Below are 11,471 nucleotides of genomic sequence, written 5' to 3' on the forward strand. Positions count from 1 at the left end.
TTGAAGATGAATTAAATCGTGGACCATGTTTATGGTTATGGTTATTGTGGACCATGTTTATGGTTATAGTTATGGTTATGGTCATGCTGTATCTCTCCAATTTCTTTAAATGTGGGTTTTTGTATGAACTTATACCTTAGTAATCAGGTGCTAATAAAACTTGACCAACTAAAATTGCTTATCGCAGTAAGCCAGTCAGCCTTTTCTTGCTTTTAGCCTTCATGTCATATAATTTCTAACACTTGCTGAGTACCAACTATAAGTGTACTCACGCTTGTTATAATTGCTGCTCAGAGGAGAAAGTGATGTGAAGTCTTTTGAAGATGATGCTGAGTTCTAGGCCTGCGCAACATCCGGTCGATTGCCTATGAAGTTTGGAGTCTTCGTTTCCAGGATAAGCTGTATATCTCTGATAATCTTTTATAGTCTTTTAATTCTCTTTTCGTGATACTGTTGCTGATTATTCACTAATGAAATCACTATATGTATGGAAGTTTGTCCTGGCATACAGATAGTTATACATTCGGTTTTATCCTTTAAAAACCGGGTGTGACATTAAAGGGAAAGACAAATGGGCGTTTTATATGCTTTCTAAGAATTTGACTAAAATTGAATAAGTTTTCCTTGATTTCAAGTTATCGAACACTTCTGCAACAATTTTTTGCTTGATTTCACCTCTCTATCACAAAAGCATCTCGCTTTGTTGAGATATGTGAAAAAACAAACACTAATACAAGACAACTATCTCCATCACAGAAATCTCACATGTTTTTGTAGATGTCTATGCTGTGCAATCTACTAGTTTCCATGTATTCTTAATTTTTTATATAATGGAGGAAGCTTACGTTCTTCATTCATTTTTTATTGCTGAGTATTGGCTTCGTTTGGCACGTATAAGAATTTCGCAGGACAACCGATCTCGAATTGTTTACCACAAACCTCTATGTTCCCATCCAAAAAATTTCTAAATTTAGTGCCAAATTGCGCCATTAGTCTCTAGCCGCTGCCAACAACAAGCTCAATGGTCAGAGCACGCTGATGAACTTATTCAGAGATGTCAATTGGCAAGACACAGCAAGACGTTCCCGGCCGAGACCTCGCTGCATCGCCGCCGTTACGGCCGTGAAGCACTGGCCGCTAGCGCCGCGCGGAGCGCCTCACCGAACTCGACGAGGCTGCCGGCGTCGGGCATCACGTCGCTGACGGCCTCGTGGGCGCAGAACCGCGTTGCCCACGCCGCCAGCCGGGGCGTCCTGGACTCGTCGAGGACCGGCTGCCCGGTGATCTGCTCCGCCGCCCGGAACCACCCGACGTACGACCCGAGGACGATGTCCAAGAACCCGACGTCATCGCCGGCAAAGAAGCGCCGCCCCTTGCTGCACCCCGCGAAGGCCTCCTCGAGCTGCCCGAGCGCCGAGGCCACCAGCTCCGCCGCCTCGGCCTTATCGCCGTCGATCATGCCCCTCAACGTCCGGAGCGCCGTCGGGAGCTGCGCAAGTTCAATTGGATCGGTCACAGAGATCGAGCATTCGATTTCCCTCTTGAATTAATTGGCTGCGGATCCGTGTGCTATGGTACACGCACCTTGGCGTCGGCGTACTCGGCCCAGAAGCGGTGGACGGCGCGGTCGTAGGGGTCGGCGGGGAGGATCCGCGGCCCGGCGCCGGCGAAGGCCTCGTCAACGTACTGCACGATGACGAGGGACTCGCAGACGGGGCGGCCGCCGTGAAGGAGCACGGGCATCTTCTTGTGCACGGGGTTTGACGCGAGCAGCAGGCCGCTCTTCTTGCCCAGCTCCTCCTGCAGGAACTCGCAGGCGACGCCCTTGAGCCTGAGCGCGACGCACACGCGCATCACGAACGGGCTCGCCCACCCGCCGACCACGCGCACGTCGGGGGCGGCGGCGGCCGACGCCATGGCTGGGGTCTGGGGAGGCGGCGGGTTGTTGGATCGCGACGCGAGCGTGCGGTAGGTGGTTGGTGCGTGCGTCGTGAGCTCGTGGTCGGGCCTTCTGGTCACATGTCAATGGACGTGTTGGAGCAGTGGACTGTAGACACCAGGAACTCGAGAGCCGTGAGGGTTGTTGGATGGCCTGCCGCCTGCGTGGCCTCGCTTGATCAGCTACTACCTGGCTACCTGCTGCTGTGCTGCATGTAGTAGTGCTGTGAGCATGTGACTGTGGGTGGTAGCAGCGAGCGGCTCAGCATCATCTGCCGCGGAGGAGTAGATGCAGAGAAAGGTACACTACTCTTGAATTAGGAGGGGCCCCAAACCGTCGCATTCGACTCGGATGACTTGGTTGGATCAACATTACTGCTTGCTGTAGCATTTAACCGGCCGGGGAGAAATGAAGTGGTGCTTGGCAGGGGTCGTGTGGCAGAACCAACCTGAATTACACCGGCCTCTCTCAAGGGCTCCAACGTACTTCAAACGGTGTAACCTCTTGACCTGTCGGGTAGAGTCCCGATGAAACCACTTAACTTCCGGGATCGAATAAGGTTACCTCACACGAAGGTGAGTCCAGAGATACAGTCACCAGCATATTTTATATCACAGGGAATTACATTACAAGAGTTTCCAAAAGTAGTACTAAGTTCCACATTTAGTAAAATTATTACAAACCGTTAAAGTTAAGGTTCTTGGCAGCGGAAAACAAACGTGACGATTTACAGCACGTCGTCAAGATGAATGTCATGCTAAGCCCGGGCACGACATCACTTGGTATCATCAGTGTTGGCCGGGGACGGATCCCATTCCACGGACCAACCATCTGGAAGAGCACAGGGCCAAGACAGGGGAAGAGTAGGGTCTTCAAAGACATTACCTGAAAACATATAACTAGCAAGGCTGAGTATACTAATACTCAGCAAGGCTTACCCGTCTCATGGTATATTTAGCCATGTAACTAGACTTATGAAGGCTTATAATGGTTCTGGGTTTAGTTTCAGCTGAAAAGCAACAAAGAGTAGATCCTTAATTTCAACTTTTAGCTTTCAGATTCTAATTGATTATCCATTCTAGGTAAGCAAGTATAGCTATTCAAGCATGGTAGAACTTATTATAACAAACATCAGCATTACTCATCATATAGTTGCTCTTGTTACTCTGTGTGACAAAGGGATCAAGCAGTCTCAATCTCCGCGAGAAACGGACGATTCTGAATCGAATTTCCAACCTTGCAAGGATAAACCTAACTCACATGCTTGGAACACCAAAAGGTCGTTCCGAAGTAACCGTTTGCCTTTCATTCCAGGTTGTGGAATAGGGCCACCACAAGCGACTGTAGGACCGTACGCACACCAATTATGCAGGACATACGTCTGTAGCGCGACTACATGACCTTACTCCTGTCCGCTGCGCGAAACGTACTCCCGCACGTCGGTGCGTGAGAAAAACCAAATTACGGGTGGTGGGAGGTATGTCCACTTGACGGGCCGATCGGTTACTAGGCTTACCGCTTACCCATAACTCACGGCATGTGGTTAGTACTTTCAAACGCTTAACCCCGATCACCACACACCGCGACCTTAACCAATTTGTCAACACAGACGGGGTATCATTCCTTTCCATGATACTGCACATAACCCTGTCCATCATCCTTATAGTGATGGTAGAATTATAGACAACCAATTTCTATATCGCGCGAGTGACAGGAAATCACTCGATTTCTACCGGTCCTATTAGCAGAGCATCTATGCGATAAGGACTCAGGTACAATACATAGGTTCCTAGTATCAATGCATCTAAGGTTAATTCCTACACTTAATGCAAGATATAATATATAAGTATAAAATTATAGTAAATTGAAATATTGGGTTATGCACCGGAGCTTGCCTTTACTGGTGGGGCTAGAGTCAGGGATGTTAGTATTATTATCTTCCGAAGTTTGGTTCAGAGCTTCAGATAATCCCTTGGTGATATTCACTTGGTCTTCAGAAACATCCTCTGCAGACTCCTAGGAGATCTCATAAGTATCGTCCGCGAAAGTAGTCGTATCTACATGCAATGCAACATTATATTTAAAGTATGCACATAAAGCTATTTTACTTCACGATAATGTTGCAATCCAACACTCATTTAACATACAACTCACATAACAATCAAAAAGATCGGAAACTAACTTGGGTAGAGCTTTAGTTGGACAACTGATTAAAATCGGCTATTTGTTGAAGGTTACAACAGAGTTGATTGAAAACAACTGGGTTCAGCTGATAGAATTGGCAAAGGAGGGAGCTATCTACACAGCATTAGGAAATCTGCTGATTTCTGTTTAGAAGAGAAATCGGCATGAGTAGTTTCTGTATATGAGCAGAAGAGATTAACTGATTTGGTTTCACCTAAGGTCAAAAACGGCTGATAGAGGTAGGAATATTAAAGGTACAGTGTTTCAAGGATAGAACAAGGAAGGATCTTGCTGATTAAATCTAGTTATCAGCATGTTTTTGCCTAACTGATGGTTGGTGTATCGGCTTGCCTTAGTTGACGAGGGTGCATTAGGTTTAGCCGATTGATGTGCTTTGGTCGTGCCTAATAAAGGCGTGTCTACTGTGCTATCTTACTGATCTAGGGTTGTGTACTTTGGCCTGTGTAGCCGATTAATAGGTGCATCGGTTTACTGATCGATTGATGAAAGCATTGATTACTTTAGCAGAGGGGTGTTTCCTAAAGCACCTGTGTCTTAAATGATCTGTGTGAGTATCGGCGTACCTAGCCGATCGCGTACGTATCGGCATAGCCGATCTATGCTTTAACAAAACTAGTTGATTGTGTGAACATCGGCTGAGCCGATTTGTGTACGTGTTCTAGTCGATCTGTGAATCGGCATGCTAGTCGATTAGTACGAGTAACTAGCCAATGGTGTATTGGTAGACTAGTCAAACTATGCATCCATATGGTGTGTGTCTTGGCATATTTAGCCGATTGGTGGGTCGGCTGTGTAGCTGGTTTTCACCTTTAATGTTCTCCTATATTTACTGGGTCATATCAGTCGTGTAGCTGATTGTCCTACTCTGTAATAACTGTACCTAACTAAGATGTGCTTAAGTGTTATTCTAGATAACTAGGTGTGGTTGTATCGACTTGATTATGTCAGTACAATAATCAATTGACGTACAGCCGATGGGTTCATCTAAATCAGACCTGTTACAAGAACTAGGTGGAACAGAACACTAATATCGGACTAGGCTGATGAGACCACAAGTGCGGAATTAGACTGAAAAGGATGTAGCTGATGGGCTTGTGCCGATGAGGATATGTTTTACAGATGTGCAGCCGATTGGAGTGTGGTTGAGGGTATGTGACCGATAGGTATATAGCCGATTTTCTAGCCGATAAATCGGATGATAGAAGTGTGCGGATAAGGATGGAAAAACTAAGGATTGATCGGCCATATTTGACCAATATGGAAAATAACTAGAATCGGCTTGGGTCGGCCGATAGCAAGAACCCTAAGATCGTGTGTGCATCTCCGATACATCGACTATGTGCAGCCGATGTAGGACAGAACAAAAGAATTGTATCAGCAGTAGCCGATATTAGAAAGATAACAACCGTATCGGCTAACCAGCCGATGGTAGAAGCATATCAAATGAATTGCATCGGCTGACAGCCATTACAATGAAACATCATAGATTCAATTGAAACGGATGCTTAGCGGCTGAGCTAAGAGCCGATGCTGAAGCATAGCTACAGAGATGTATTAGCTAAGCAGCAGATACACACGAACTAACAAGGATCCTTATAAAAAAAGGACCTTAAGGAGACGGCAATCAAGACAAGGACAATGTCTTGATGGCAGGGACATGAGCACTCGTGTGAAAGGATTAACTAAACATCACACATCTCTATCACAAAAATATGAGCTAACACTACCAAACTTATCAACAATGCAACACGAAAGACATTCTATTTATCAAACATGTTATTCACTCTTTTACTGGGCATTCATTTATCGGGTATTATCTAAATTGTTTGGTTACATTAGGTAATAGGGTTGATTACCCTAAACATCTAAACTAAATACATTAGGTAGTATACTTGGTTATCTTAAGCAAACAAACTAATTACACTTAACATCTTTATGCAATAGATTAATCAAAATAAATGATTTAAATAAACAACATGTAAAACTTAAATGAATTTTATAGAGCAATGCACTTTAAAACTAAGGCTATAAAATTAATAAACATTGCTTTATTCTAATTACATTTACTGTAAATTTATTAGGATTTTATTTAAATAGGAACTATGCCACAAAATTAAACAAGAACACACATTAAATGATTAAGATACATTTATAACTGTAGTTCTATACTAGACCTCGGGTTCAAAATTTATGGATATGTTCTACTATACAAGAGTAATATTCCAGCATATTATCATAATTATTCATGAACTAGAACTATTGTTCATGAATTTCCTTTGAATCTAAGGCTATATTCATAACTTCAGTTACACTAGGTTTCTGACTCTCAAAATTTTATCATGAACTAAACATGTTGAAAGAATACTATGGTTAAATTTTAAGCTACAAACATGGACAGATACATCTGGAATTAATTTATGAGGTTTTCATCAACATACATCAAAAATACTCAAACATCATAGCTAAACAATGGATCTGGCCCTGCAAATTTTACACAGAGCTATTCAAGACATGCACAATTTATGTTCCAAAGTTCAGCTATAGCACAGCTGTGAATCAAAAGATCTAATTAAAGCATCCATTTTCTACTAATTAAATCACGGCACAAAATGCACAGATTCATCTCATGATCATGACACAAAAGTTGCAGTATTTAATCCAAGGATTAAAACCCAATTGGTTTGACATTTTTCTGATTTTTCTATGATTTACTACGATTTTCCAAAGTTTCAGCTAGAAATTTCAAGAAGGTCCAGCACGACACTATTCATATGAGTCATGGGTTATGCAGATAGGCCCCTGGAATTCTTCCTATTGTTGTGTGGAGTCCCTAGTCGCGATTTTTTGGAACAGAGAAAATTCAGGGAGCACGATTCCGGCGATGGGGTGCTTTCCGGCGGCGAGGGAGAGGTGGGGAAGCATGAGGGACACGAGAGCTACCTTTGGATTGGCTCGATTGAAGCCGGGGTGGCCGGAGGAGGGGCTGATGATGGCTGCCCATGGTGAACAGGGGCGGTGGCGGCCATGGCATGCGGTGGTTCTGTTCGAAGAAGCAGAAGAAGGAAGGAAAGGAAGAGGAGGGCGAGAGCAAGGGAGCAAAGAGCTTGTTTGCAGGCTTAAATAGGAGGAGGAGGAGGAGGATAAGGGCACGGCACAGGCGACAGCGGTGGCGACAGAGCAGAGAGAAAACAAAGAGGAAGAAGAAAGGGAATTTTCCCAAGGCCCTGTGCACAATTTCAGAAGATACAGGGACCTCTCGGTAAAGTAAAATTTCTTATTAATCTAAAACCCTAATGAGGAAATGCCCAAAATAGAATTTGGAGAGTTTTTCAAATCCTACAACATTGCTTTAGGGTTCAAGGTCAAAAACTCAAAGTATACAGGTTTACATTTTAAATTTTGAACAAAAGTGGTATTTGAATAGATTTCATCCTTACTGAGGTAAATTTCTTATAACTTTGGACCTAATTGCAAGTATTTATGACATGTCATGATGACTCAAGCATTTATGATAGGATGACTCAAGTATTTATGACATGTCATGATGACTCAATCATTTATGACATGTCATGATGACTTGCACCTTTTTACACTTTAGCCCTTAGTAACTTTGAAAGTTACTTTTACAATTCAACTACTTGCATAAAAGGACTTGTACTTGTGTAAAATTACATAAATACCCTTATTTTCATGATTTTGCCCAAATTTTCACACAATTCAACATAAATACATTTTTTTTACAGGGGGTAAAGTAAGAACAATATGTTTGCAAAATCACCCTTCACCTATTTTGAAGTTACCTCCATCCAAATACATTTTGCAAAAACAACACTAGTTTTTCCGTAATTATAAAAATACCCCTTATTACATGCATTTAAGTTTTTCTAAAAGCTTCACATAAACACACACAAGCTTTACACTAACAAGTACATATTTCACACTAACAAATAATGTGCCTAGCTTACCAGTACATGAACTGTCACAGGTCTGATCCAAGATTTCTTAAAAACTTGTTATTTGTAGCTTTAAGAAATTTTAGATCTGAAGCTAGAGATACACTCACTCGTCGTAACGCCCCGTTGCCTACTCGTCGGTGACTGCACTACTCCGTTGCTCATTGTGAACCAGGAAGTGGATCTGAGGAAGTAGAAGATAGAGTGAGGGAATGGATTAAACAATGAGAGGTATGTGGACGAGGAAAGAGAAGGAAGGCGAGACGATAAGGGTTTTGGGGGCCAACCAAGATAGGATGAGATACTGCACTCAGATTTTAATTTTTAGCCCTCACGTTAAGATTTGTATCCCTATAATTTAGTATTGTTCTAAGAGCATCTCCAACAGGAGTCCTAAATTGGGTCCTATCTTGAAATATAGGGCTTAACAGAAAAAAATAGCCTCCAACAGGAGTTCTATTTTATAAAAAACTAACAAATCAATTTAGGACTCAGTCTCCCGGGTCCTAGATATAGGACTCAATTGGTTGGGTACTATCTCCCTTTTGCCACGAAATCTAACTGACAGAGACTTCTTTCCCCAATGCCTCCGCTCCAATCTTTCCCCAATTAGTTGTAAATGACATGATTTGAGACCCCGCTATTGGAGTATAAGCTGTTTTTTGGCCCTAAACACATCAAATATGTCCCTAATACAAATTATAGGACTCGAATATAGGACTCATGGTTGGAGATGCTCTAAGTAAGACATACCACCTCGTCACCTATGTTTGTAGGGAAAGTTAGGTTTCCATATGATTTTGAAATAGCACTGTAGTGAAAGAAATTAATCCGAAGGTTACCCTAAATTTTCCTCGGGAAGAGAAAAGGTGTAGGGAAGGGCATTGGATTCTAGTCGTGAAAGTTAGGTGTAGATTCATATTTTATAGATCCGCTTAATACAATTGGTTCTTTTTTTTAGCAAGTGTTAATACACTGCAAGAAATTTTCAGAAGAACATTCATTGCTCCAGATATGCAGGAGTGGCATAATCTGATGGACTTGCTGCAAGGGATGCTGCTAGATGTATTGCAGATAGATGAGATGATTCGGAGGCTTGATAAGACTAAGAAGTATACCACCACATCCCTCTATGGATTTCTAACGTTTGGATGTATGGTCAGCAAGGAAGCTAAATGCATTTAGAAATGCAAGCTTCCCCTCAATACCAGAATTTCTTCTGGAAAATGACTCATAACAAGCTACCAACAACTATTGTTCTTAAGAATAGGGGTTAGAAAGAAAGTTATTTGTGTGGTTTGTGCAGGCAGCCAGAACTGTGGATCCAATTTTCTTTGGCTGTTCTATCATCTATATGTGTATGGTGTTGTTTTAGAGATACTTTTGGGTGTGATGGTTCCCCCTCTTCTAGAAATGATCTTTGGGGTATATCTGGATCTCTTCTAGATTCAATCCTTCACCAAGGTTTAGTATATTCATGTTTGCAAGTGTGGCATGTGGCTTTGAAGGACTCGAAACAAGATGGCTATTGATAAGAAGTTTGTGAATAACCCATTTGAAGTGGTGTTTCTTGGTGTGTTATTTGTGCACAAGTGGCGATCTCTGCTTGACGAAAAGGACCAAAGGCCATTGAGAAGATAGTGAGGTGGACGAGTAATTCCAATGCGAGTGGCAACCTAATATCGGATGTCTTCATTTCTAAATTCTAATGCTTGCCTCCAACTTCCTTTATGTAGTGTTAGTTCTTAAGAACTTATGTAATATGGTCAAGCATATCAGTATTACCGGATTAAACTTATTTGCTTTCAATAAAATCTGATGAGATATTCTCGTTTCGAAAATATACTGCAAGAAATTGATCCTAAAATAATATTTAAATAAAGTTTTTTCTTCAAATGCTTTTACTATCTCCGTTCCAAATTGCAGGTCGTTTTGGCAAATCTAGATATATAAATTTTATTATACACGTAGTTATACGCTATATGTAGATATATAATTTATAATAAAAATTATGTATTTAGATTTGGCAAAACGATCTACGGTTTGAAAGGGGCAATGAGAAGTATTATTTAGAAAAAGAAACACGGTGGGTACACGAACAGATTACTCAATCTTTAATATGTGGTGCAGCTGCAACCGCGTTCACGATCACTCGTGGGTATCAACTGCTCGCAGCAGCAGCCGCGGACCGTGCCTGCAGCACCTTGGCGAACTCGGCGATGGGCTCCGGGTCCGGGATGACCCCCTTGGCGGCGTCGAGCGCGGCAAAGCGTTCCGCCCACGCGTCGAGGAGCGGGACCCGGCCGGCGTCCAGGAGCTTGATGCCGCCGGCGATCCTGTCCCACGCGCGCAGCCAGCCGATGAATCCCCCCAGCGCGACGTCCAGGTACCCGGGCGCGTCGCCGGCGAAGAATCCCTTCCCGCCGGAGCGCTCCGCCAACGCGCCCTCCAGCGCGTCCAGCGCCGCAAACGCGTCCGCCGTCGCCGCCGCCCTCGCCTCCTCCGTTGCCCCCAGCAGCGCCGCAACCATCGCGCCGTGCAACTGCTCTTCCCATCAATTAATCACCATTTTTCCGTGTAATATAGAAGATACTATATGCTCTAGTACGCGTGTACTTACCTTGCCGTCGACGTAGGCGGCCCAGAAGCGGGCGACGGCGCGGTCGTAGGGGTCGGCGGGGAGGACGGCCGGGCCGGCGCCGGGGAAGGCGTCGTCGAGGTACTCCAAGATGAGGAGGGACTCGCACACCGGCTTGCCGCCGTGGAGGAGGACCGGGACCTTCTTGTGGACGGGGTTGGAGGCGAGGAGCAGCTCGCTCTTGTCGGCGAGGTCCTCCTCCACGTTCTCGTACTCCAGGCCCTTGAGGTGCAGCGCCATGCGCACGCGGTTCACGAACGGGCTCGGCCACGCACCCAGCACCTTCAGCTGCCCGTCCTCTCCTCCGGCCCCGGCCGCGGCCATCCTCGCCGTGCTCGTGGCGGTGGCCTGCGTGCGTGTGCAGTGTGCTGTCCGCGCGAGTAGTGGTGGCCTCGCGGTCTGGCTTCGGGCTTGCGTATGTGTATGTGTAGCTACGCGCGTCGTTAGGCTTGGACAAAATGTCGCGGAAAAATCTCCGACCCCCGTGACATGCACATGTGAATATGGTTTTTTCCCAGGTCGGGCACAGCAAAATCTGGCGGATCGACCATTGGTGTGGCTCATGCCAATCTACGTCGTCAGCTGTCTCGCAGATCGACCATTGGGCGGTTGGGTTGTACCTATCTTCGAGAGGACCACACATACAACGTCGGAGGGATGATGGATGGTAGAGGTTTGAAACGTTTTCACAAAATCCATCTGAATTTTTCGTGTACCCACGGCCACAAAAAGTCTA

At 44.5% G+C, this 11,471-nt stretch overlaps 2 protein-coding genes across 2 annotated transcripts; both read right to left on the minus strand.

The window, feature by feature from the left end:
• Positions 1 to 949: 949 nt before the first annotated feature.
• On the minus strand, positions 950 to 2,370 carry LOC112893751 (glutathione S-transferase U17-like). Its single transcript, XM_025961219.1, has 3 exons — positions 2,249 to 2,370; positions 1,585 to 2,147; positions 950 to 1,489 (listed from the first exon to the last, which is right to left on the minus strand). Exons 2-3 carry the CDS (start codon positions 1,915 to 1,917, stop codon positions 1,115 to 1,117), a joined length of 708 nt encoding a protein of 235 aa, XP_025817004.1. The 5' UTR covers positions 1,918 to 2,147; positions 2,249 to 2,370; the 3' UTR covers positions 950 to 1,114.
• Positions 2,371 to 10,134: 7,764 nt separating this feature from the next.
• LOC112893750 (probable glutathione S-transferase GSTU6) lies at positions 10,135 to 11,169 on the minus strand. The gene is made up of 2 exons (XM_025961218.1): positions 10,718 to 11,169; positions 10,135 to 10,639 (listed from the first exon to the last, which is right to left on the minus strand). Exons 1-2 carry the CDS (start codon positions 11,057 to 11,059, stop codon positions 10,259 to 10,261), a joined length of 723 nt encoding a protein of 240 aa, XP_025817003.1. The 5' UTR covers positions 11,060 to 11,169; the 3' UTR covers positions 10,135 to 10,258.
• Positions 11,170 to 11,471: the final 302 nt, after the last annotated feature.

This window comes from Panicum hallii, chromosome 5, assembly GCF_002211085.1.
Source record: "Panicum hallii strain FIL2 chromosome 5, PHallii_v3.1, whole genome shotgun sequence".
NCBI lineage: Eukaryota > Viridiplantae > Streptophyta > Magnoliopsida > Poales > Poaceae > Panicum > Panicum hallii.

Coding starts and splice junctions, on each gene's coding strand:
- LOC112893751 (XM_025961219.1), bottom strand. CDS start 1,917: ATGGCGTCGGCCGCCGCCGCCCCCGACGTGCGCGTGGTCGGCGGGTGG. Junction 1,490..1,584: donor CCGAGTACGCCGACGCCAAG/GTGCGTGTACCA, acceptor GAACTTGCGCAG/CTCCCGACGGCGCTCCGGAC.
- LOC112893750 (XM_025961218.1), bottom strand. CDS start 11,059: ATGGCCGCGGCCGGGGCCGGAGGAGAGGACGGGCAGCTGAAGGTGCTG. Junction 10,640..10,717: donor CCGCCTACGTCGACGGCAAG/GTAAGTACACGC, acceptor TGGGAAGAGCAG/TTGCACGGCGCGATGGTTGC.